At 35.2% G+C, this 24,828-nt stretch overlaps 3 protein-coding genes across 4 annotated transcripts; all 3 read right to left on the reverse strand.

The window, feature by feature from the left end:
- Positions 1 to 2,217: 2,217 nt before the first annotated feature.
- Positions 2,218 to 10,452, reverse strand: LOC109193384 (protein phosphatase 2C and cyclic nucleotide-binding/kinase domain-containing protein-like). 2 transcript variants are annotated; one of them, XM_019344237.1, is made up of 15 exons: positions 8,688 to 10,446; positions 7,320 to 7,451; positions 6,983 to 7,213; positions 6,418 to 6,543; positions 6,091 to 6,153; positions 5,891 to 5,973; positions 5,347 to 5,578; positions 4,946 to 5,256; positions 4,433 to 4,520; positions 4,271 to 4,337; positions 3,877 to 4,154; positions 3,719 to 3,784; positions 3,202 to 3,332; positions 2,939 to 3,092; positions 2,218 to 2,853 (listed from the first exon to the last, which is right to left on the reverse strand). In XM_019344237.1, the coding sequence occupies exons 1-15, from the start codon at positions 9,720 to 9,722 to the stop codon at positions 2,605 to 2,607; spliced, it is 3,246 nt and encodes a 1,081-aa protein (XP_019199782.1). In that variant the 5' UTR covers positions 9,723 to 10,446; the 3' UTR covers positions 2,218 to 2,604. The 2 variants fall into 2 exon arrangements, with proteins under 2 accessions (XP_019199782.1, XP_019199783.1); XM_019344238.1 differs by lacking the exons at positions 2,218 to 2,853; positions 2,939 to 3,092; positions 3,202 to 3,332 and adding an exon at positions 3,358 to 3,408 and having other exon boundaries at positions 3,659 to 3,784; positions 8,688 to 10,452.
- Positions 10,453 to 15,437: 4,985 nt separating this feature from the next.
- On the reverse strand, positions 15,438 to 17,539 carry LOC109193388 (probable xyloglucan endotransglucosylase/hydrolase protein 26). The gene is made up of 4 exons (XM_019344243.1): positions 17,337 to 17,539; positions 17,065 to 17,165; positions 16,790 to 16,983; positions 15,438 to 16,091 (listed from the first exon to the last, which is right to left on the reverse strand). The coding sequence occupies exons 1-4, from the start codon at positions 17,500 to 17,502 to the stop codon at positions 15,680 to 15,682; spliced, it is 873 nt and encodes a 290-aa protein (XP_019199788.1). The 5' UTR covers positions 17,503 to 17,539; the 3' UTR covers positions 15,438 to 15,679.
- A 719-nt stretch (positions 17,540 to 18,258) lies between these two features.
- On the reverse strand, positions 18,259 to 24,003 carry LOC109193385 (aldehyde oxidase GLOX1-like). Its single transcript, XM_019344239.1, has 3 exons — positions 23,521 to 24,003; positions 23,244 to 23,404; positions 18,259 to 19,580 (listed from the first exon to the last, which is right to left on the reverse strand). The coding sequence occupies exons 1-3, from the start codon at positions 23,965 to 23,967 to the stop codon at positions 18,419 to 18,421; spliced, it is 1,770 nt and encodes a 589-aa protein (XP_019199784.1). The 5' UTR covers positions 23,968 to 24,003; the 3' UTR covers positions 18,259 to 18,418.
- Positions 24,004 to 24,828: the final 825 nt, after the last annotated feature.

Consider the following 24,828-nt stretch of genomic DNA (forward strand, 5'->3'; position numbering starts at 1 on the left):
CCCTTTTACCTATAGCCATCATATTGTTCGATACAGGCCTGTGTCCTAGCTCTGATGCCACTTGTTAGGATCAAGCGCTTACCACTCACGCTAAAAGTTATAACTAGTAGCGAAGACACAACTTATTTTCTTTCTTACGGTCATCACATTGTTCGATATAGGTTGGGTGTTGGACTTGGCCCTTAGGGACTTTACTGGCCTTCCAACAATCCCCAAATCACCGAATACTAGACATGGCGGCCCAACAATTTAGGAGGAAAAAAATAGAGCACGTAGATTATATTGATGTTGGCAATTTAAAATTTTTAAGTTCTTGAATTTTATACAAAAGAGTTCTTTGGAGTTTTTTGTACTTTTGGTCCCACGACTATAGTGGCACTAGCAGAATTGATCAACGACTTTTGAACCTTGCAATTTTAGTCCACGACTATTGATTTTTTTGCAAAAATGGTCCTTCCGGCCACTTTTCCATCAAAATTTCACCGGAAAATTTTTTTTTTAATCCATTTTTAACAGGGCTAAAATTGATATTTTACTTATCTCAAAATATAAAGGAAATACATAAAATGGAAAGGTAAAAGTGATTGCATTTGAGAATCTCCGCCGCTTCTCTCGCCGGAAATCTATACAACGAAGCTTTTCCGATGTCTTCGGATGATCCCGCAGGCGTGCTGGCTCCGCCTCCAATGCTGCTGCCGGATAACCCAACTAGCCCAGGGAACGCCACGGCCGCTCCGCCGCTTACTGACAGCCCTACCTGCTCCAGGAACTCCGCCGCCTGGGGCAGTAGTATGTAGCCCAGTAATATTGTATGTAGTCAAATGTCAATTTTTTTCTTTTATTTTTTAAGATAAGTAAAATGTTAATTTTAGCCCTGTTAAAAATGGATAAAAAAAATTTTTCGGTGAAATTTTGACGAAAAAGTGACCGGAAGGACCATATTTGCAAAAAAATCAATAGTCGTGGACTAAAATTGCAAGGTTCAAAAGTCGTGGATCAATTCTGTTAGTGCCACTATAGTCGTGGGACCAAAAGTGCAAAAAACTCAAGTTCTTTGTATATGAAGTATACTGATAAGTTGACTTTATTGAAAATGACGTTTTTACTTAAAATTTTGTAGTTTAGTGACATATGTGTACGAGAGATCTTCAGATTGATTCTCCTCACTCTTGCATGGCTCTTGCTTTGAAAGTGTTAGGCTGAAAGTAATTTTGGTTTTGAAAATAAAATTTGAAAGAACTGGGTGTTTAAAGATCGAATTAAGATTGGGTACGTTTGACTTGGGAAAGGTCTATTAGTCTTCTCAGTTTAAATTGGTTAATCATAAATAACACAAGTTGATTTACCTTTCTTGTGGTCTTTTGACAATTACAGTCACAATTCATGTTTCACCTAAAATGCACTTTCAAGTAAGAATTTGTGTTTCACTTAAGGCACACTTTCAAATAACTGCACTTTTTTTCTTTTTTTTTTTTTTTTTTTTTCGTAAATCAAAGATTTGGTGCTCTTTTTTTTTTTTTTTTTTTTCATCTGACTTTTCCAATTAGTATAAAGAAATGATAGCATTTATAAGTACATTCATTCCATTAGAAAGCTGCCCACAGGATCACAGATCATCACTGAATACCAGACCTAAGGATTAGTGGGTGAAATCTAGTGCTAGAAATTGGATGAATTCTAGTATTAGCCCTGCCAAACTCCCACATGTACTCAACAATTTATTCTCCACCAATCAATTTTCGATGAAAAGGAGTTAATACCTCCAATAGTTCACTGAGTATTAGCAATTTATCAGTTGTGATCATCCAGTTTTAATTGACTTCCAATGGTCCTCCATGTTTTAAAAAATAACCACCCGTGGTCATAATTCTTAAAAAAAAATCCGAGTTTAACATGACTACGAGACGTTCTAAAAGGACCACGGGTGATTACTTTTAAAAACATGGAGGACCATTGGTGGTCATTTAAAACTCAGATGACCACAGCTGGTAAATCGCTAATACTCGGAGAACCATTGAAGGTATTAACTCCGATGAAAAGTCGTTGTAAACTACAGCATTTCGTATAAAAATTTAGCACAAGTAACATTTTCCCGGCCACAAAATGCTCAAATGTTGCAGCAACTTCATTGTGTGGTCTTGCTTTTCCTCAAACATTCAAAGATGATAAAAGCATTGGTTTTAACATAAACTAGTATTATGGGGTTTGAAAAGATGCTGCAAGAAAGAACTTTTTTGTAGAATTATTCTCTTCTCTTCACTTTCAGCAACTATAATTTCATATTTCTTTTTGTCAATTATCAATGGCCTAAATAATACAAGCAACTGAAGCAGCCACCCTAAACTGCTTCCTGTCAGCTACTTACATTCTAACAAGGCCTTTCTTGATTTTAATGGTACATCAGAGAGATTGGAGAGACGAGATGAGATTCGAGCACAGGAGGGGGGTGGGGGGTGGGGGGTTTTCAGCTGTACAGAGGAATAAATTTTAAATATCTACGGGTACATATGGACTAACCATGGGATTGGCGATTGGGCACGGTGTTCCACTTCTAAGCAGCAATCATGCTCGTCTATGGCTTTTCAGACGGGTGATGGGGGTGTTCTACCAGTCTTCGAGCCACTCTCGAGTGTTGAGATCTTTTAAGTCTTGAGGAGGAGAATATGGCGAAGAAGAAGCATTGTCATTGCCATAGTTTACCAGGTATTGCTTTATTCGGGAGATGATTTCCAGAGGTGCTGGCGTTATACCGTCTGTTACCCCTTTCCAATCAAAACCGTAAAACCAGGGGTGACTTTTGATAGATGCAACACCTTCACTTCCGAGTCTCGAGTTCTCATCAACTTCAAGTAGCTGAATGACAATTTTTTTTTTTTTAACTACTCATATTTGTCGACAAACTTTTCTAAGAAGAGAAAGGATATAGTCCACATCGTACCTTGGAAATGAGATCCACTGCTTCATGGCTAAAAGTTTCTGGAATCGTAAACTGTCCTTTGGCAATTCTTGCAAAAGTAAGCTCACTCTCTCTCCATGATCCAAACGGCATTTCACCTTTCAGCATGAAGTAGATCAAAGTCCCCAACGCCCACCTATGAGATTTAATTACATAAAAAATTTTGAGGCTCCAAGCGGGTTGTTTAAAACATGGTTAAAATTTAAAAATAGACTTTGAAAAAGATAAAAGGCGCATTATTATACCAATCAACAGCAAAACCATGGCCTTTTCCTTGGACTATTTCTGGGGCTAGAGAGTCGCTCATCCCGCATATGGTAAATGTTCTCTCGTTAGACACACCAGATAACTTCTTCCCAAATCTGAAGTCCACTAGCTGTTTACAAATGGAAAAAAAAAAAATACATTGGTCTTAGTTAAAGATCACGGTAACTTTCAAGTACCATAAACACTTTGCCAGAAACCAGCTTGGTTGGCGTGAGTGGCCGTGCACTCTCATCCCTTAAGAGAGGTCGGGAGTTCGAACCCCCTCTCGTATGGAAAAATCAATCTGGCCAGCACTTTGCTGCTTAATTGGGCCGGCCCGGTGTGAATGGGGATTAGTCTGAGTATGGTACGGGCTTAAAGGTGCCTCCTACAGTTAGGGCCTGCTCAGGACACCTCATGGTCTGACCCCCCAAAAAAAAAAAAAAAAAAAAACACTTTGCCAGAAGTATTTTGCAGATTAAGCTGATATAGCAGCAGGAATACCATAATACTAACCTTTATGTGTCCCGTCTGGTCTAACATTAGTACCTCGGCAGACACACCTCTATATAGAATACCGTTCTGAAATGGATATAAAAAATAAAGAAGAAAAGAAAAATGAATTCTGAAGCCACCTTGGGTATAGACAGATTTAAATTGCAGAGAGTAAGTACCTTGTGCAAGTCTTCCAATGCAGTAACAACAGACGCAGCACAAAATCGTGCAGAAGCTTCGTCAAGTGGAGTGCGAAGTATCGAAGATAGAGAGCAAGCGAGACACGTATCTAAGAGTATTCCAGCATGAGTATGATCGGCACTAGTGCAAATAACTTGAGGAACACATGCAGCCGGTGACATGCACTTCAATAGATCCTTTTCTTTCAAGACTTGATCTTCTTTCCCGAGCTTCTTAATTGCCTGTTTTGAAAATCTCTTCAAGGTAAGAAACTTATCTGCAGAAAGAAGAGATGAAGATAAATCAATTCTGAGTTACATCCGACTTCCATTAACATGAACCTACAAGGCACCAAAGGCCATTGAACATAATTGTGAGAAAACCAAAACCAACCTGAGTCTTTCAATTGAACAAGGCCAATCTCACTGCAATCTGTGGAAGACAAACTTGTTTTCCATTCCTAGGTAAACCATTGGCAAATAGTTATGTCGATGTCACCCACAAAAGATTATTGTTAGATAAGCCAAAGAAGAAGATGCATACTCGGTTACTCACCAAATCAATGAGGCTCAGCTTTGCAAGATTTGAAGTGTCAAAGCTTTTGATAGATTCTCTAGAGAAATCTGAGGAGCAGTCGTTTGTCCTACAATTAAATGAAGCACTTTTTTGTTAGTATGTTCAGTGCATATATAGGTTTAGGCTGTGTGTGTGGATTGCACCGCACTTACTACACGATTGCACCGCACCCGGATAAGATTGCACCACAAGGTCCTTCAGGCTTCAGGCATGTCTAGGAGCCGTAGCAGTGCAATCATGTAGTAGTTGCGGTGCAATCCTTCACAAGTTCGCAGTTCGCAGGTTAAGGTTGGTTCTCACCTGATTAGAAATCTATATGTATATATATATATATATGTATATATATATATATATATATATATATATATATATATATATATATATATATATATATATATATATATATATATATATATATATATATATATATATATATATATTCATCTGTTGCTTTTGGTGAGTAATACTTCAAACAGAGGATAATTTACATACTCGTGCTCATCCTGTGAGAGTTTTGTCAGAGGGCCCATGATTGAATCAAATTTTTCCTTTGTTATGACAGAGCAGACAACATCACCCACAGCAGTAGCTCTCAACGATCCAACGTGTTCACCAAGAAGTGTCCACTCTCCAAAATAGCTCCCTTCTGCCTTTTGCAACAAGACGCCCTTGTTGTTTGGCATACTATCCTGTTGGTTTTCGCAAATCAGACTTGATGCATTTTCACTTTTCACCGAATCAATGTCAAATGTAATATTCACTCCCCCTTTCTGGATGATATACAAGCCAAGGAGGTTCTCGTTCTGCATATAAATGTGAAAATAGATATATGAGAAAAAAAAAATTGCAGAAGGCATTTGTATATATAGAGACGATAAAAAAGTATAAAGCACCTCATCTACTATAGTCTGTCCGTCAGAAAAAGTCATCTCCAAAAGAGAATCCGCAATATGACTTAGTTGTAAAATTGTCAACCGAGAAAGGAGGTCTACAGACCGAAGTAACTTCAACGATGACAGGTTAGAAAATTCGGACATAAGAATTCCTCTAAAATCTTCTCTTTTGAGTTCCCAGAGGGTTCCACTAGTCACAGCACGAACAGAAGCTTGGAGGGGTTTACTGTACCTGTATTAATCAGAGCAAAGATTTATATCGAAGATGATAACTGGCCAAGAAACACAATATTGATGAATGTTCAAAGACAGGAGACATCATCTCATTCTCGATCTAGTCTAAATATGTCTAATTGATTCCAGCAAATTACCAAAACATATGGCCTTTGAGCTATTACGTCTTTTAAAAGGCTGCTTTATACAAGCGAATCCCAAACAAGAAAACAGAAACCTCATGTTTTGCAACTGAATTCAATAAGTTGTGTCGCTATCTTAAAAATATGTTAAATTAGCTGAGCAGAAGGCGGCATGATAAATATCTTACATCAGTGCCAGCTCTCCGAAGGATGATAGCTTCTCAGCTGTATATTGTTGTAGAACTTTAGGAACTTCTCCCTTGTTTTCATCCTATAATTGATCTCAAGTAAGACATCATATTGGATCTACTCGAGATAACTAGTAACCAATATAATTACTCAAAATTTATTTAGATTGGTGGTGCTGGCAATAAAATCATTTAGTTACCTGTGTTGCTAAAACCTCAAATTCTCCATGTCCAACTACATAAAATGAGTCACTTTCTCCACCCTGCAAAAGTCAATACACTTAAAAATTACTCCGGGAGAGAGAGAGAGAGAGAGAGAGAGAGAGAGAGAGAGAGAGAGAGAGTGTCATCAAGCAAATTTGGATAAGATTGTTTTTCCTTTATAATCAAAGCATGAAACTCCTATCCACAAACCCTTTGAGGTAGCACAAGTTACAAATTGTAGTAAATGAATGTTTCTTGTTCCTCAAGCCCCTTAGAAAAATCATTATTCAGATATTACGGAAGATCAATTAAAAACATATCACCTGCTTCACTACAATTTCTCCAGCTTGAACCTCCACTCTTTTCATAGAATCCAACAAGACATGACGCTGGGCATCTGTTAGTTTTCTAAATAGAAAGTGGTAGTGCAATGCCTGTTCAATTTGTGCCTGTCACATAGATGCTACAAATTCAATGACCATTTAAGGGTTCAATAATATCCAACTAGTATTCAAGAATATACCATGTTTCTCCTCAAGAAATAAAAGAGAAAACACAATAAAAAGCAATGGCCCTGTTTGGTAAATGGCTGTTAGCTGATAGCTGATTGTGTTAATTAGAGGGTATAACTAGTTGATAACATTAGCTGTTGTAGAAAAGTGTTTGGTAAATTAGCTGTTAGCTGATAGCTGTTTGGTATAATTTCTTTTCTGAAAAAGCTAATTGAAAAAGTTGCTTGGAGTAGCTTTTTGAATTTTAGCATTTTGGAGTTGCAAAAAGCTAATTAACCAAACACTTATATTGATATTGTAGTGGTCAAGTAAGCCAAAATTAGCCTATAGGCCAATTTTTTACCAAACAGGAATGATTTAAGGAAGAAATGTTTACTTGTTCTTCCCAGGTCTTCCTGTGGGCCGGAGAAGGAGGCACCCAAATCTGCCCATTTTCAATGGAACTCTCAAGAGCACGAAGCCTTGCCCGTGATATTTCTTGCCTTGTCCGTTGATTCCTAGTATTCCAGCTCAAAACTGCTGGAGATTCTGCACCTGATGCCTCTATAGTCTGAGGCAAAGGGGGTCTTAAAACTGTTTCTGAACTTGTTGATTGACCACCAGCAGACTGATATCGAAGATATTAAGATCATTATACCGAGTCATCAAAAGATACTGAAATAATGAAAGAGAGTGTAGAAACTGATGGGATCAAAGTGAAGGTACCATCTTACATGAGTTAACCCATTAATATGTACCACAATTACAGTAATGTCATCTGTGCGAGTTTCATACTGTAACCAAAGGCGATATGATTCAGCAACAATAGCAGCACAAGCATCCCGTGGATCTGTATATTTTGCAACCTGATAGTTAATTGGCAATAGGAATATTAGTCATCTAAACATAAAAGAGAAGAAGAGAAATCAACAGTACTCATGAACCCCAGCTACCCTTTGCCAGACAACAAGGAATTTCATAACAGCTAGCCACTTTGAAACAACTAAAATTTAATATGTTGGAATATCAAGAGAGTCCTTAGCTATCTCTCAAACCTACAAATTCATGAGCTATTGTAATACTTTTATCACGTTGTTATCAAGTTAGCACTCAAGTTACTTTCTTTCCTATTAATTTACTTGTTTAACCATAAATCTTCATGTCTTACCAGCAGTTGTTAATCAAGTTATATTCTCTCCTATTAATTTTTTTTTTTTTTTTTTTTTTTTGTATTTTTTATAAGAAAAATGTTATTTTCATTATTTATAACTTATAACCTAAGCAAGAGAGGGGAATTTATATTAGCCAGTTTATAACTTATGAAGGAAGACGGTTACGATTACTTCTCTGTTGCAAAGAATGAGATTGACTTTTGTCCTGTATTTTTCTCTTTTTTGGCATTCAGTGGATGATCCCCTCAAACGTTATTGACATGTTTGACAATTAAGAGGCTGAGAAGGTCAGAAGGGATAAATATTAATTATAACAGGCAGTCTTATTATGCACGTCTTGATTAATTTGGAATGTGAGAGAAAGACGCATATTTATGCGACAGATCCAATTTGGGCATTATCTCCTTTAGTGCTTTTGTTTTCTCTTTGTCTTTTTCTTTCACATATTAGGCAAAAGGAAAGTGCCCACCCCCTACAAGTAATAGACGGGTTTGATTTGGGTGGGGCGGCGGATTGTGAGCTTACCAATCTCCAATTTGTTACTTTTATTGTTTAGCAATTCCAGATGTGGTGGCTACTATAGAAAAAATAATACTCCCGTCTTATTTTATGACATTTTCACTATTCATTAGTCAAACCAGTTCTCCTTTATTCGCTTATTTTCTTTAACAATTTCTTATCATTTTCAAATTTGACTTGTGTTGAATAGAACTTTTAATACAAATTTTTAATTTATAATAAATTAAATATTACAAAAACTAAACTATAAATAGCTTCGGTCAAACTTTGTTGTACAAGTAGGTCATATAAAATGGAACGGAGGAAATACTAATTATTAAGAGTTAAAAGCAGAACTACTTAATTAAAGAATAAATCTGAAGGAAACTGACAATTGTAATCAAAAGCAAAAGGAAAAGGAGGAAATTATACCATATCAACAACGGCTTGGCTGGAAAGGAATTCAAACACCCCATCACTGGCAATCACGAAGAAAGGATGATTTGGAGTGAGCTCCAGAACTACGATTTCAGGGTTTGCGACGACACCAATAGTCTCAGCAATAGAATCTCCTAAACTTCTTGTAAAAGCGGTACCAGGATACATCCCATTTTGTACCCAAAGTCTAGGGGGATCACCATCGTCACCTTCTTCCGTGTCCCAACATTGCACATCGGGGTTCTTCAATCCTTCAATCTGATCCAAGGTGAGTACCCGAGCTCCACAAATCTTAACCCTTTCAAGTTCATCGGGCCTAAATGGGGTCTGATCAACTGATAGGTCCACAGCTACTATATCGTTTCCCTTTTTCTCAGCTATAACAGCTCTCGAGTCTCCAGAATTAGCAACATAAATCGTTGTTCCCCGTACCAGTATAGTGATTGCAGTGGTCCCACTCATGCTATCGTCCAACACATCACCATGCAGCTGCGAGTTAGTCGTCAAAAATGCAGCATTACATGCTTCGGCAGCATCTACATCAAACTTACTATTCCTAATCAAATTTTCACATAATTTATTCTTCACGAACTGTGAACATTGAGCTCCAAATTCACCATGCCCATCAAACACCCCAAAGAAATGGTCATCTGGGCTCGTCCCAAATGGTGTGTGAATGCAAAAACTATCTTGATTTGCTTTATCAAGAGCATCGGGATAGTACCCTCTTTGAGACAAAAACGAGTACCGCAATTCATAATTCCCAGATGGAATCTTCACATTTCGTGAGCCATCCAGAGGCAAAAATTGAGCAGAAACCCTAGACAATCTGGCTATTCCAATTTCTTGATCCCTACTGAGGCCTACCTGGTTTAAGTGATCCATAATCTCACCTGCCTCCCCATCTCCCAAATTAGGTGAGAAAACAGCAATCTCAGCTGATCCTTTCACATTTCCAGGCTCTTTTACTTCCACAGCCCTTGGAGCACAAATCTCCCCTATACAAGCCCTCGAATACACACAACCCATTAGTCTGTCTAACCACCAAATTGAGCCAATTCCACACTATCAAATTATCCACTAATTCATCACCAATCAACTGCTAATTCCAACTACCAACAAAATTATAATAAAATCCCTACAAGTTCTCTGCTTCAGATAGTCTACACTCCCAGAAAAAAAGATGATCACCAACATACAAAAACCATAGTCTTGGTACTCCACTGGCATGCAAATGCAAAACAAAAAGATCAAACCCAAATCTGAGAACAGGCAAGACAACTAACCGGTTTCTGCATAAACAGTAACTAACAAAAATACCCTCTACTCAATTCACCTCAAAAAATATCTGGAAATCCCGCAATTCATATGCGTAACAATTGAACAACCTACCCAAGGGCCGAGAACAAATAAAAATCCAATCTTTCCTAGAATAAGTGATCTGAATTACTGAGAAGCAGCTGAATATTAGTAAAACGAAAAACGGGCACTTGAATTGAGCATTGATAAGTACATGGGGGGAGTGAAGCCGAGGAAACAGAGGAGACCCAGGTGAGATACACGTTATGGGTTCTTGATTTCACGGCGGCGGATGGGCATTTCTGAGAATGATCAAACAAATAAACTGAGAAAAAAAAAAAAAAAAAAAGGAGTGGCTGAGCTGCACAGCTGACTGCGTCTTTCAGCGCACAATGAAATAGAGAGAGAAGTTTAATGGTGTAGACGTAACAGTGCATGTGTGGAAAGGCTTTGGACTTGGACCTGTACCAATAGCTATTTTTTGACCTGTGGAGCTGGGCTCGGCCACGCGCTTTATTAACCACGCGCCGCCTTCTGCGGATGACGGATGTTGTACGATAACAGGGTCCCGCGCTAATCAGCATTGCTGTAACAAGGTTGGTAGGGTGTGTATAATTTGGTGAAAAATATGTAAATTAACGAATTGATAAATTTTGATTTTTAATTAGCCAAACACTTTGTGCTTAAATGACATGACTTTCGAGTATTGATTCATTGACTGCAACAAATAGAAAAAGTATAGAATAAACACTACCTTGTAATAAAGTAAATAATACTAAAAAAATAAAATATTTTAGTCTGATGGTATCAATGTTGCTTTTCATAAATAAAGTTGTAAGTTTGAATCCTACTTTTAAAATTTTTGGTTATTTATTAATTTGGTTCAAAAGTGTTGTTTAATTGAATTAATCTTGTGTCAACCGAATTGTTAATATATACAGAGTATATGTTTTAATTTTTTTCTTTTTATAATTCATAAATCATGCTATTAACCTAGTTTTTAAATTTTTATTATTTATAACTGATGTAATGACTATTTTGTGATGTGAAACTATAGATAAATTTAAAGTTTTACTTATAAATTTAAAGTATTTTTAAATTTTACTAAAATATTTTGATTAATCGGTTTAATAGATTTTTATTTATTTATTTATTTGGGTTTGGTTTGGTTAATTCAAAATGGGAGATTCCATTCGAATTGGTTATGAATTGAATGAACACCTCTGTGTGTCTATGACTAATTTTTCTATTTCGTTTTTTTCCTTATTTTTGTGGATGTTTATTATATAATTAATTGAGCTAAAACCATCATATTCTAGTTAGTAAAAGTTTTAATGACTAGAGTATTTTTGTCTACAAAAATTATTACTCCGTATCATACAACTCCAATAACACAATGTAAAAAAAAAAAAAAAAAAAAAAAAAAAAAAAAGAAGAAGAAGATAGACATAATTAAATTAAAGTATACTAACCTTCATTTTTCTACTATAAAATTACATCATGTTTACATTAACTAAGTAAATCATCATTTGCCAAGGACCTTGTAGTCTAATGATACTAAGTCCCTCCCTTATAAAGGAGGTTGTGGGATCGAGCTTTCAATATGTTAAAAAAGTAGTTATAAACAAATATTGCATTGCAATAGAGTCAGTAGTATTCAAAAAAAGTAAATCATCATTTAATGATAGATTATAACTCGACAGGCAATTACATAAATGGCTGTATTAATTTAAATTATTATTTATTTTAAAAGTTTAAAACATAAATTTTTTTCCGTCCAACCATCTCAACTATTTTTTTTAAAGCAGTACACAAACTCCATCCCCATCCCCTCCACTGTGGGACATAAGTTAGTAACTAAAAAGACAATGTGAATAATGACATAATGTCACAGGATTGTTAACCGTCATGTGATTAGTACCAATCTCAATTTGCAACACCCAGACATCGCTCCACTAGTGCACATCTTGTGATTTACAATAATGTGCAACATTTGGACCTTCCTCCATTAGTGTACATCCGGTGATTTACTATTTTAGCCATCTCCAAAAGCAGGAAATTAGGATCTATCGAGGTTGGCAAGCAACAGAAAATAATAAATAATATCTATCGAGGTTGGCGAGCAACAGAAAATAATAAATAATAATAATAATAATACTAATAATAATAATAATAATAATAATAAACTTTATACATCATATTATTGCAGCATTTTACGTACACCAAAGTTGACTCAATCGTCATGTACTCATGTACAATCACAATGGAATTGAAGTACTAACTCATAATCACTTGAGATTCTGAATTTCTGATTGTTTGAATTTGGTCCTTGTATTTATTGTCAAATCGCATAATGCCCTCTCATGTAATGATTTTTCTCACTCTGACCCCCTAATAATTGTACAGTTTTGTCATACTATGCCGTATTGGCAAACTTTATCAATTAACCTTATCCTCAGTACTAGCAAGTAAAAACAAACGACAAGTAGTCAACAACACCCCAAAAAGAAAAAAACGAAAACTCTCATTTTAGAATAATGCATGACTCTCATTTTAAAAATTACATTTTCATTCTGAACCAATAATTTATTAGGAAAACAAAAGATGTATTATACATAATAATATAGTAATATAATTATATTAAATTTGTATATCTTACCACACGTTTGGTTCAAAAAAATGAACTTTAAAAGATTATGAATCTTATTTCATAGAGAATGAAATATGTAAGAAATATATATATAATAAAATTATACAAAGTATTATATTGTTTGTTCAATGCAAGAAATAGAGTTTAAATATTGTATTATTGTATTTGATTGGATTAAGAAATAAAAATGTAATAAGCATTCAAAAGACAAAAATGTTATTCACAGGAAATCACAGACACAACAAGAATCCATGATCATATGAGAAGAGTGTCCATATATGAATGCAAAGCTGCACCCTATGATATGTAAAAATGCAACAACTAAAAAATGTGTGAACTCCAAAAGTGTACATCAAAGAAAAAAAAAACTACAAAGTGTACATGTTCTTGAGTTACACTTTTACATATCATAAGGTGCATTTTGTAGTTTTGTGTGATACACATTTGCACATGGGGTGCATATATAGTGTAAGTATTTATACTAAGCTATCATCGGACAGCAGTTCTCACTTTTCTGCAATTGCATCGCCCGGGTGGTTCGCCCCAAGTGTTTAGATTCCTACTCAACTAATTTGGTTTACTCCAATTAAGCACTTGCTAGCTAGATGCATTTTTACTTTAAAAAATTATTATAGCATTACTATGATTGAGCCAAAATCTAAACCTTATTATTAATAATAATAACCCAAAGATAATTAACAAAGAAACACATGAAAACATGAGTGTGTTATGTGTATATGATCATCAAGAACATAACACAGAAAGGTGGCAATGCAAGCTAGCTTAGCGCGTGGGCAAGACCAAAACATTGCACTTTTCGGTTTGCTTTAAAAGGTATCTATTTTTTTTTTTAATAAAGAAAAGGAATAATATAATATAGCCATTAACTTGCATCCAAAGTGGTGTTTTAATTAACAAATAATACTGTTTAGTAAACATAGCTTTCTAATACCTACTAAGTGATGGGTGTTGGCAAATGCAATGGCAAATGGACAGAGGCATTTCACATCGATCACCTTTGAGACAGATGAATCTATACTTTATCAATAAATCCACATTTTCTTTGCCAGGTACCACTTGGCCTTTCTATAAATATGTAATGCCCCTCACTCAGCTCTTTCATTCTCCTTTAATTTGCTCCAATCAAAAGTTTGAAACATTCACCTCAACTAACTCATCATCCTAAGTTTTCATCAAATTATATTATAGATAATGAACTTTGGTTTGATAAATGCTTTAATAATACAATAGCTTGTACATATGGTTCGTTGTTGATCTCGATCTCCTTAGGTCATATCGAGATTTGGTGGTGTTAAATTTATTGGGTAGAGGCTTGAAGAGTCTAGTCCAACATCTTGACGCTTGAAACATGACAATAATTACTACGCAAGTATAATAAAACAAAGTTGTACATTCGCTATTAACTATAATTTTTGACGTAGTGATAAATTCTTCTGATCTGTATTGAAGTTCTTGCAAAAGATTACACTGGTGTCTTCCAACCCAAGAGAACGCTAGCTTTGAGAAGAGGCTAAGTGGTGCTTCTTTTGAAGTTTCCCCCTTTCGGTGAACAGGTGAAAAAAATTAGACTAACAGGATTCTTGGTTGAATAAACATGATTCAAATTAATTCCTCATTTGCAAAGGTGAGACATTATATGGACAATTATATAATGTATATATTAAGTCTCATAGTGACAAATGCAATGACACCTAATAATTATTGTTTTACTTTTAATGGTATCTACACATTCCCCACACATACATCAAGGCCTTTTCGCATTATGTGGTGTATCATAGACTAGAATAAAGAGATGCAAGAAAAAGCAAGTTGCTTTAAGTATGAGTTTTGGAGCCTTAAAGGTGAGAGCAAAGAGGAATAAAGAAAGGTTGGTGAGTCAAATCCATGATATTTTGGAAAAGGAAAATGTTATTTGAATTATATTTGCATTAAATAATGAGGTTTATAAATGATAAGAAGTGTCATAATTTTTTTATTTTATATTTTAACTTTACTATAAATTAATAATACAAAATTATGTCAAATAATATAATATTTAATAAAATAAAGTATTGATCTCATTTTTTTTTATTTTTTTTACATACGACATTCGATATCTTATAGTGAGATTAATTCAGATCCGCTTCAGGTTGGACCTGCAACATTTGATTGAAAATTAATCTAATTTTTTAAAAAAATATCGATGTTTTTTTTTTTTTTTTTTTTTTAAAGTAAAGGTTGTTTCATAGTTTTGGTATATCATATCATATATTAATGTTTAAAAAAAAAAAATCATATATTCATATGGACTGACCTGGAATCCATTTCTAATAAATAAAGGAACAGTTGTCAGATTGTTCTCATATCCAAAAGCCCATCCATTTTTTGGGGCAAATTATGGATCAGGGTTCACATTTTCTTTTGAGCCAAATAAGGAGAGCCTCTCTTATCTCATACGGAGTAAAAAGCAACAAACAATGAATAACATGAGACATATCATCAAAACAGTGCTATAAAATCACTTATTTCTAACCACTTTTAATAATTTAAAATGTGGACAAAATTTAGTGAAATTTGTAACTTTTTCACAACCATGACAAAGATATATTTTACTCTTTTTTTTTTTTTTTTTTTTTTTCTAAATTTTCGGCCACCTTATGGTCAGAAATGTCAGAAACCTTGTTGTTATTGTTGGCTTAGATCAGATACCAAAACTTTTTGGTAATCTTTTGTTGATGAATTCATTGAAAAAATACAAAGAAAAAAACTAGAGTTATTGGTGTATAATATGCAGCTTTAAGCCTTTAACATGAAATGGATACTTCATTATATATTCCCTCTCAACTGGAACATAATGAAATTCAAAGAATGGATACACAACAATACAATGATGAAATTAAACAAATTAAATCTCTCCAACATCATATCCCCACACACTAAAGTATTGAAACACAAAAATTCAAGAACTCATTATTCCCAGCAGATTATATATATATTCAGCAAAACCAAACAGGATATGATGCATATATATCAGTAATTAGTACTGTGGCATGAAACACTCAGCAGGCATTGTGCCATTAAACCTCTTGAAATCTGTGCAGTAATCATAGATCATATAGTTATTCCTCACCCAATCCATCTGCCCTTTCTTGGCATAGCTAAGCTGATAATACTCAGAAGAAGTCCACCAGTTCTGGGGATTATTAGCTACTCCACATTGGTATATGCTTCCTGGTCCCTTCCAGTAACACCCTCTTGGGCTAAAATTGCGATATCTGGCAACGAATGGTGAGTTGGTCCAATCAATCTTGTCCCGGCCTCCTCTGGTTGCCCACTCGTCAGCATTCCACAGACTGGAGTATACTCCCATTCCTTGCTGGTTTGGGAATGGGATTCCTTGGCTCTGGTAGTTCCTGAACACCCTGATTGGAACATCATCTATGTACCATCTGGGGTTTAACAATATAATAATGTCATGTCAAAATTTTGTTATTAATCAGATCATCATTTGATTTAATTTGGTTTTAAGCTCTAGAGAGGTTAATTAGGTGTTGAAAAAGGCTCTTGATTTGGGAGTGAAATTCTTAGGAATGGTTGTAACCCAATGAATTACCTAATTTTTTTACTCCCTAACTTTTAGATTTTTTACCGTTCATGATCAAAATTTTCAATCACTTTTTGATCATCAATTGTCAGAAATTTTGATCACTTTTCGATCACTGGATGTTGAAAATTAGGACGGACAACTAATGTTTAACCCATCAGATATTTTAAATAAGTTTTATTGATAGTCAGTGTTACCAACCACTTTTCACGTAAGGAGTTAGAAATAGCAATCAGGACACTTTTGGATCTTCAAAGTAGTTGGAAAGGTCATTTTTTGGTTTCTACCATTTTTGAGTTGTCTAATGAGACAGAATTTTCAGCTATGTTTTACTGATTCAATCTTTTTTACCCACCCAACATATACCTATTTGCCAACTAATAATAAGCTCAAGCCTCAACAAACTATAGCTACCCATATAGGATTCAAAAAGAAGTATACATCAGGGTCACGAGGCAGGATTTATCACGTCCACACTCAAATACTAGCTACGGTTTCCTCGTGTCTTAAAAAAAAAAAAAGTTGAAGAATAAATGAACTTACACGACGGCATTGGGGTTCCAGTGAATGGTGTAGTTATGATAATCAGCAGATGGATCAAACCATGGATAGAACTGTTGCTCCCTGTTTCCGACACCCTGGGTGAAAATGTTTGTGTGGATAATGTAAGGCTGCCCTGATACATTCCCCAGGAACTCGAAATCAATCTCGTCATGCTTGTCTCCAGTAGAAGATAACTGTCATCCAAAATCAGTGTATAAATTAAAGATTGTCTTAATTATTTCTTGAAAACTATACTGTAATGGATTTCATCTTACATAGTATGCTGTCACTGTTCCAGCAGAATTTCCTGGTACAAACTTGATTTGCATTTCAATGCTCCCAAACAGAAATGTCCCCTTCGATTGCACACCAGACCCTAATAATAATAAACATTAATTAATCAGCTGTTAGTTAGTTTATGCAAAAACTTCAATTCTAAAGAGGCTAATTAATGCACATTATATTTCTGATACCAACTTGAATGACGTGTTTCGTATAGTATCAACTAAAAGTTTTTAAAAAATCAATTAAAACGTATAGTACTTACCAGATGTTTGATCCAGAACGAGCTGAAGATCGTCGCCTTGCATTGCGGAATGCTGATATCCCCAGTAGATGAACATGTTGTCTGAGAACAAACCATTCACCATAGATGCATAAAGTGCAAATGTGGAGATCAACAAAGCCACTGAAACAATTCTAAAGGTTGCCATCTTTTATGGACTTTTCTTTTCTTTTCTTTTCTTTAGCTGATGTTCAACCTGAAAATGAAAATGGGCTTATATAGCCTATAATCTGGAACCCTTTTTTATTTCAATATTATTATTAGTTTGACATATATACATTCTGGATTAGTTAATTATGATCTTGAATGTTGAAACAAAACATGGCAAGCAGGCAAACAGCTGTGGCGCGTTTGGTTAGTTTCATGCACATCCATGATGCATCCTAGGTTTTATACTAGGAAAGTCAATCCTAGTTAACATACAGGTTGGTAGAAAAAAGCTAAGAGGGAATATAATGGAATGATATTCAATTCACACATATATTTTCTCCCCCACTCATCATGCTAATTATCTTTTCAAAGCTGGAAAATTATTTATATTGTGGACTACAACCATTTTTGAATTATCTACCAACAATTTCTGCCCCTTCTTGCAAGTAATTCTCTATTTACAATTTAGTCTTGATACCTAGCCAAATTGGTCAAATAGTTGCTTGGCAACCACAAACTAAGATTTCTTATTTTGTTTTACCCAGATTGATTTTTCCGAGAGGGGATTTGAATTCCCGACCTCTCTTGAGTGCACGGCCACTCACGCCAACCAAGTTGATTAGTCTTGATATTATTTATGTTAAGAAAGTTGTTGGAAGAACAATTCAAGAAAACATCGTTTTCGTAGGTAGCAGTATCTCTGCTGGCCGGAAACGCGTTGAGGTTTTAGAAAACGACGTGCATCAGACTAATGAAAAATGCTCGCCGGTTTTGTTTTTTTGTTTTTTTGTTTTTTTTTTTTTTTTTTGACGTTTGTCATTTTTTGTGAGTATAAATCATTCTTACAAGATTACAGAAATATAGAGTACAAGAAAGATTTCGATTTTTAAAAGCCCATCGATCTGATATTATATTTAATTAATATGCACCCACATTCCTTTGCTGGGTACGCCACGGTGCACGACGAAGATCAAGTAGTAGCCTGGTGGTGCGAGCTTGCCGGAGGGCGGGGCCACGGCGGAGATGGCTTTGTTGGAAGCGTGGTTAAGACCCAAAATCAGCATCCTCTGGCCGTGGGAGAAGCCGTGAGTGGTGAACGGCGGTGGATACATAGTCACCTTAATATCGGACATGTCTACCTCAGCATCCAGCTTGATATAGATCTTGAAATTCCGTCCATAGAACAAATGTTTGTCTGAATCGTCCTCCAAGATCTCTGGCCGGAACTTTTGCAGGGCGGGAGATAAGTACGGCGGCGAGAATTTCTCGACGCGCAAGTCGGTTGGGTATTTGGCTTTCAAGTCGTAGAGAGCGTGGGTGTTGCTTCCGGCGACTAAGATCTTACCGTCCGGCAAAACTGCCGATGAGGAATGGTACATTCTGGCGATTTTAGTTGGCTTTAACTCGGTAAATCTTTGGCCTTTGGGTTTATCCGGGTTGTAAAGCACCGGCGTGAAATTCGGATCCTCCGCCGCGTCCCAGGCCGAGGTCCCCTTTTTCGCGCCATTAATCAGGAGGAGATCTCCGTTTGGGAGGATCAACAGATCTCCCATAACCCTCCCGGACGGCATCTCGTCAATTTCCCATTCTGCCCCTTCTTTATTCGCCACAATCCTGCCGCAATCCTTTAACGCCGGTGGGAATTTCCTCGGCGCTCGCTCTGTCACCTTGAAGGCTTCGTGCGTGTTGCCGCCGCAAACCAAGACCTCCGCCTTCACGAAATCATGCTCCCCCGCCGTGAGTTTCAGGGGGAGAAGCGCGGATTGCCCCGAAGCCGGGTAATTCCGGGACCCGCCGGGCAGTTTCGGGAGCTCCCTAATCGTCTCTCCGGTTATAGGGTTGAAGATAACCGACCTGTCGTTGGCGAAAACGAAGACGCTGCCGTCGGGGAGGAGGTACACAAATGGATACAAATTATTCTCCAGATGGCCGTCAGTGGTTTCCATGAGCAGCGGAAGCCCAAATTGTTGGATTGGGAATTTAAGCTCATCTGGCGGGATAATTTCATAGTTGTGAGCTCCTCTCCCTCCCACCACGATAAAATCACCATTTTCCAACATTTGTTGAGAAGCATACCTGCGAGTTTTACAAACACGTTTAAGTAATCTAGGAAAATTAAGAAGAAAATCAATAACTCATTAGTTATTAGGTGACAGATTGTGTACAAAAACATATAATGAGTCTAAACAGCTGCAATGAAAATCACACTCGACATGATGGACTCCTTATGGACATTAGACACTGGTCATCTCACCTCATGGGTAGCTGAAATCAAGCAAGCAGTAGTGAAAGTTACACCTAATGTGATGGACTATTTGTGAAAACTAGACAATGCTCTTTTCACCTCATGGGTCCAAGCCACAGTGAAAGTCACATTATGTCAGGGGCGGAGCCACCCTACCCCAAGAGGGGTCCTACCCCCCCCACCCCATCCCCATTTTTAATAAATATATAGGTATATATTATTATAATAGGGATAAATTACACTTTTGGCCCCCCTCCTAATTTTTTTTAAAAAAAATAATCTATTATGTATATATTAAATGAACTCGAAAGTTACACTTTTCGTCCCTAAGTTATGAGATAATTGTAGAATTCGTCCATAATTGTTGGTCGTGTTCACTTTTCGTCTCTAAACTATAATTGACGTTGCAAATTTCGTCCTTTAAATGACATGTTGTGGTCACTCTTCCTTTCTAAGCTATACTTCGTTCCTAATGTTTTGTTAGTAAAGGGACGAAATTTGCAACATCAATTACGAAGAATATTTTAGGGACAAAAAGTAAGCATGACTAATAATTATGAATTCTTCAATTACCCTATAACTTAGTGGTTAAAAGTGTAATTTTTTCTATTTTTTACTATTGTATAATTTTTGTGTTATATAAAAAAAATTCAAAAGTAATGTTTGACAATCTTAACGATCGTACTCATATAATTATATATTTCATATATTATTGTACATAGTATAATTAAAAATAATTATCAATAATAATTGGCACAATCATATATGGTATATATATAATAATATTGTGTGGTTGGTACTAATATGGACTAAGATAATAAATTTCTTCTATAAATTTGGCCCCCCCCAACCCCAGCTTTCTGGCTCCACCACTGCATTATGTAGTGGGCTCTCTGTGAACACTAGACACTGATCTTCCACCTCATGGATAGCTGAAATCATTGTGATTTATCACTCCTACAAATTTTATCTGGACATAGTGTCGGGCTCCAGAGATTTACCCAAGCCCGGCCCTGAGCAAGGGCGGGCTAGGGCCTTGCCCAGGGCCCATGCTCGGGGTTGTTTGGTTGGCAAATGCGTACATCCTAAAGGACTAGGGGTCGATTCCTTATGACTCTATCATATTAGTCAACAAAGCCCCTGTGACTCTTCATATTAGTCTAACAACTTTAATTTTCATGCATTCTATTTAAATTATTTTGAGTTAATTTGATTTTTGGTCCTAGATTTATAGGTGACAGTCTAATTTTAGTCTTTTTTATTAGAATATCTATTTCTAGACCAAGTATTATTATGACATGATCAATTTTGACCCTCTATCAAAAAAATCGTTGAAATTTCGTTAAATAATTCGCTCTTCTATTATGATTTTTTTTTTTCAAAAAATAAACATAAAACATATAAAATATAATGGGTCAACACACTTTGTATTAAAAAGATCAAAATGTCCTTCAATTTAATGAAATTTCAACGATTTTGTTGATAGGGGACCATAATGGGTCATGTCATAATAATGTTATGACCAAAATAGGATGTTTTGATAAAAAAAAAAAAAAAGAACTAAAAATGGACCGTCACCTATAAATTTAGGACAAAAAATAGAATTAACTCAATCAAACAATCATAACTATTCTAAAATCATATGCTGTTGATTCAAAAAAATTTAGTCAACAAAATCCTCCTGATTTGTGAGACTAGATAACAATTTTTTTTTTTTTTTCAGAATGTTGAAAAGTAAAAAGACTTTTTTTTTTTTTTTTAATGAATATCTAGTTAATGGAAAAAGTATTTATAAAAAATATATAAATAAATAAGATTTGTGATTTATAATATGCTTTCTATTTAAATTATTTTATCCAAACAATCTTAATTTAACTATTTTAAAATAATATGTTTTTATCATATTTTTAGCTTCGCATCTGTTTGTAAGTGTTGTTTTAATTTTTTTATTAATAATTAATTTATTAATTTATTATTTATTAAGATAAGAATGTTATTGTTTATTAACTTATTTTTTTTAGTAATATTGACTCTATTACAAAATAATATATGTTATTGTTTATAAGCTTATTTAATTTTAAATTGTTTATTCATTTTTATAAATTATTTCTTTGTGAAAGTAATTAAATTTTTTCATAAGTATTATTTTGTATGTAAAATTGTTAAAAACTTGTTAATTTTGTTTCAAGTTATTTGATATTAGTTTTCTTTTTCTCTTTATGTAATTTAAATTTTAGGTATGAAATATATGTTAACATCGGTAGGGCCCATTTCTTTTATCATTCCCCGGGCCTATAAAATAATAGGCAAATTATGCTGTGCACCATGCATGGTGCATACGGATGCAAAAACGACGTCGTTTTGCATAAAACGCGCATCCTACTTAAAAAAAAAAAAATCAGTTTCGATTCCCAGCAACAACATTATGCTATTCATTTTTAGTTCATTCATTTTGGATTTTTTAGTTATGAAATTCTAGAAGTGTAGTTGAAATTCTGAAAGTGTAGTAATGAAGTTACGTTATGGATGTGTAGTTATGAAGTTATGGAATTATAATTATGAAGTTATGGAATTATAATTATGAAGTTATGGAATTATAGTTATGCAATTCTGGAATTGTAGTTATGCAATTATGGAAGTGTAGTGAAATTATGGATGTGTAGTTATGCAATTCCGATTTTTTTTTTTTTTTTTTTTTTTTTTTTTTTTTTTTTTTTAAGTTAGACGCCAAAACAACGTCGTTTTTGCATTCGTATGCACCATGCATGGTGCATACGGATGCACAGCATAACGCTCCAAAATAATAAGACCGGGCCTGGATGGCAAATTATATTATGCACCGCGGTGCATAATCGATTATGCACCGCGCGTCTTTTTTTTAAAATGAAAATTAATAGTGTTTATTTCCGCCATTTCGCACCCTTTTGCAAAAAGTAACTCTGTTATTCAGTGTCATTTTGTATACACTGCAATTTCAGTTGAACACAACTACAGTTTCATTTCGATATAACTATAGTTTCATTCGATATTTATAGACTCAAATATGTGAAAATGTTATTTAATTTTATTTTATATACACTATAGTTTCATTAAAACACAACTACATGATCATTTTGATATAATTACAGCTTCATTGTACAATATATACTCAAATATGTGAAATGTTATTCAGTTTCAGTTTATATACACTGCAGTTTCATTTCACTATAACTACAGTATCATTTTGATATAACTACAGTGTTGGTTTGGATATACTGTAGTGTCAGTTGGTGTTTAATACATCAAACAAACGGACTCCGTTAACTCTAACGGCGGGCCGTTTCTTTACTTAAACGGCGTCGTTTTTGACCGCGGTGCACATGGACCGCGGTCTATATAATATAACGACTGGGCCTGGATTTACCCTTTTGTGGGTTAAGAAAATTAAGAAGAAAAACATTACGTTAAAATAATATATTATGAATATTGAAAGAATGTAAGAAAGTATTGCTTACCATCTGTTTGCAGAAAGTGATCCAACACGTTCCTGGAAGTCGCAGTCATTGCAGGGGTCGAGGATTCTAATACCTCGAATACCCTCGTCAGTGCCTCCGGTACTAATCAATTTTCCAGTGCTCGACAGACCTCCCGATGAACACCATGGATTCAAATTAAACTAAACAAAAAAATAAAAATACTTACCCATGCATAATGTACACCACAACAATAACATAATAACAAACTTTTATCTAATAATTAAGAACAGTATGTATCTAGTACAATCATGCATACCTTAAGAGTCTTGACAACTTTACCGGTGTCGGGATCATAGATAATGCCATGAGCCCAGCAATCAGTACGACCTTTAGGACCTTTTCTGCACCACCTAGGATTGTGTCTAAGTGCGGAGGGGCCAAGATTTATGGTGTCATACCAGACAACCGTGTTGTTTATCATCAACTGCATGTGCATGGCCGAAACGCCCACATTCTCCGTCACAATTTCCCAGGACGAGGTAGAAGGATCCATTTCGAAATCTGGGTTGTGGCGATGATGGTGTGGCTCCTGCTCATTAGGCACCTCCCCCACGTCTGATGGTTCTCTGGGACCATGAAAAACATTTCCGAAAAGGAAACCAAAGTGCTGTACAGAGGATAAATCGGCGAAGGTGGAGACGAAGAATAGCGGGAGAAGAAGAAGAAGAAGAAGATGGGCTTTTAATGGTGGCGATGACGCCATTGGAGAAACTCTTTTTATTTGCCCAGTTTCTCCAATGGACATGTTTTTCTTCTTCGTCCTGCCTCTTCTTATATACTGATGCTTGTTATGGAGATTAAAATTAAAGGCCTAAAATTATGGATATCCATAACACTTATTATAAACTACCTCATGGCCAGAAAGTTCTCTCTTTTATTTTTTTATTTTTTTAAATTAAAATGTAGAGTTAATTAATTCATGGACATGCAATAAAAAAACATGGGAAATCTTGTTAAGGAAACAATAATCTTAAGTATTGTTAATTAAAGTATTTATTTAACCACCACTACTGGAAATTCTGAAATTTCCGACCACCTGAAAGTGATCTTAAATCAAGTAGAAAGTCTTGTTCCGACCACTTTTGGTATCCGGAAAAACCTTTGTTGCTATTTCCGACCACTTTTTGGACTTTTTAGTATCAACTTAATTTAAGATCATTTTCAGGTGGTCGGAAATTTCAGAATTTCCAGTAGTGCACCAACTATTATGTAATATGATGACACATTTGTTATATATCATTCTAAGTGGAAAGTCACTGGACCAAGCTTGGTGATGACTTGAGAAAGTATAGAACAAAAAATGAAAATATTTAATTATTTTATTTAATTGTCTCTTCGATCATAATTATATTCTTAAATCATATTTATCCATTTATTAATATTTTTTATTAACTTTTCTTGTTGTTGTTCTTCGCTGGTGAAGGAGATATAGGAGAGTTTGGGGTTGGAATTAGAGATTTGGAGCTAAGAGATAAAAGGAGATGGCAAAAATGATTAATATTTTTTTTATTAACTTTAATTTTCTTGTTGTTCTTTGCCGGGTGAAGGAGATAAGGAGAGTTTG

The sequence above is a fragment of the Ipomoea nil genome, unplaced genomic scaffold (genome assembly GCF_001879475.1).
Source record: "Ipomoea nil cultivar Tokyo-kokei standard unplaced genomic scaffold, Asagao_1.1 scaffold1873, whole genome shotgun sequence".
Taxonomy (NCBI): domain Eukaryota; kingdom Viridiplantae; phylum Streptophyta; class Magnoliopsida; order Solanales; family Convolvulaceae; genus Ipomoea; species Ipomoea nil.

Bases quoted from the DNA above. Each gene is read 5' to 3' on its own strand.
- LOC109193384 (XM_019344237.1), bottom strand. From the start codon at position 9,722: ATGGGTTGTGTGTATTCGAGGGCTTGTATAGGGGAGATTTGTGCTCCA. The intron at 6,154-6,417 runs GTGATATGTTTT...TGACTTTTGCAG, and splicing joins GAGAAATTGTAGTGAAGCAG to GGTGGAGAAAGTGACTCATT. The intron at 3,785-3,876 runs GTACTTACTCTC...TATCCATTTCAG, and splicing joins CATTGGAAGACTTGCACAAG to AACGGTATTCTATATAGAGG.
- LOC109193385 (XM_019344239.1), bottom strand. From the start codon at position 23,967: ATGGCGTCATCGCCACCATTAAAAGCCCATCTTCTTCTTCTTCTTCTT. The intron at 23,405-23,520 runs GTATGCATGATT...TTTTTTGTTTAG, and splicing joins AAGTTGTCAAGACTCTTAAG to TTTAATTTGAATCCATGGTG. The intron at 19,581-23,243 runs GTAAGCAATACT...TAAAACTCGCAG, and splicing joins TCACTTTCTGCAAACAGATG to GTATGCTTCTCAACAAATGT.
- LOC109193388 (XM_019344243.1), bottom strand. From the start codon at position 17,502: ATGGCAACCTTTAGAATTGTTTCAGTGGCTTTGTTGATCTCCACATTT. The intron at 16,984-17,064 runs GTAAGATGAAAT...TTTGGATGACAG, and splicing joins GAACAGTGACAGCATACTAT to TTATCTTCTACTGGAGACAA. The intron at 16,092-16,789 runs GTAAGTTCATTT...GTTAAACCCCAG, and splicing joins TGGAACCCCAATGCCGTCGT to ATGGTACATAGATGATGTTC.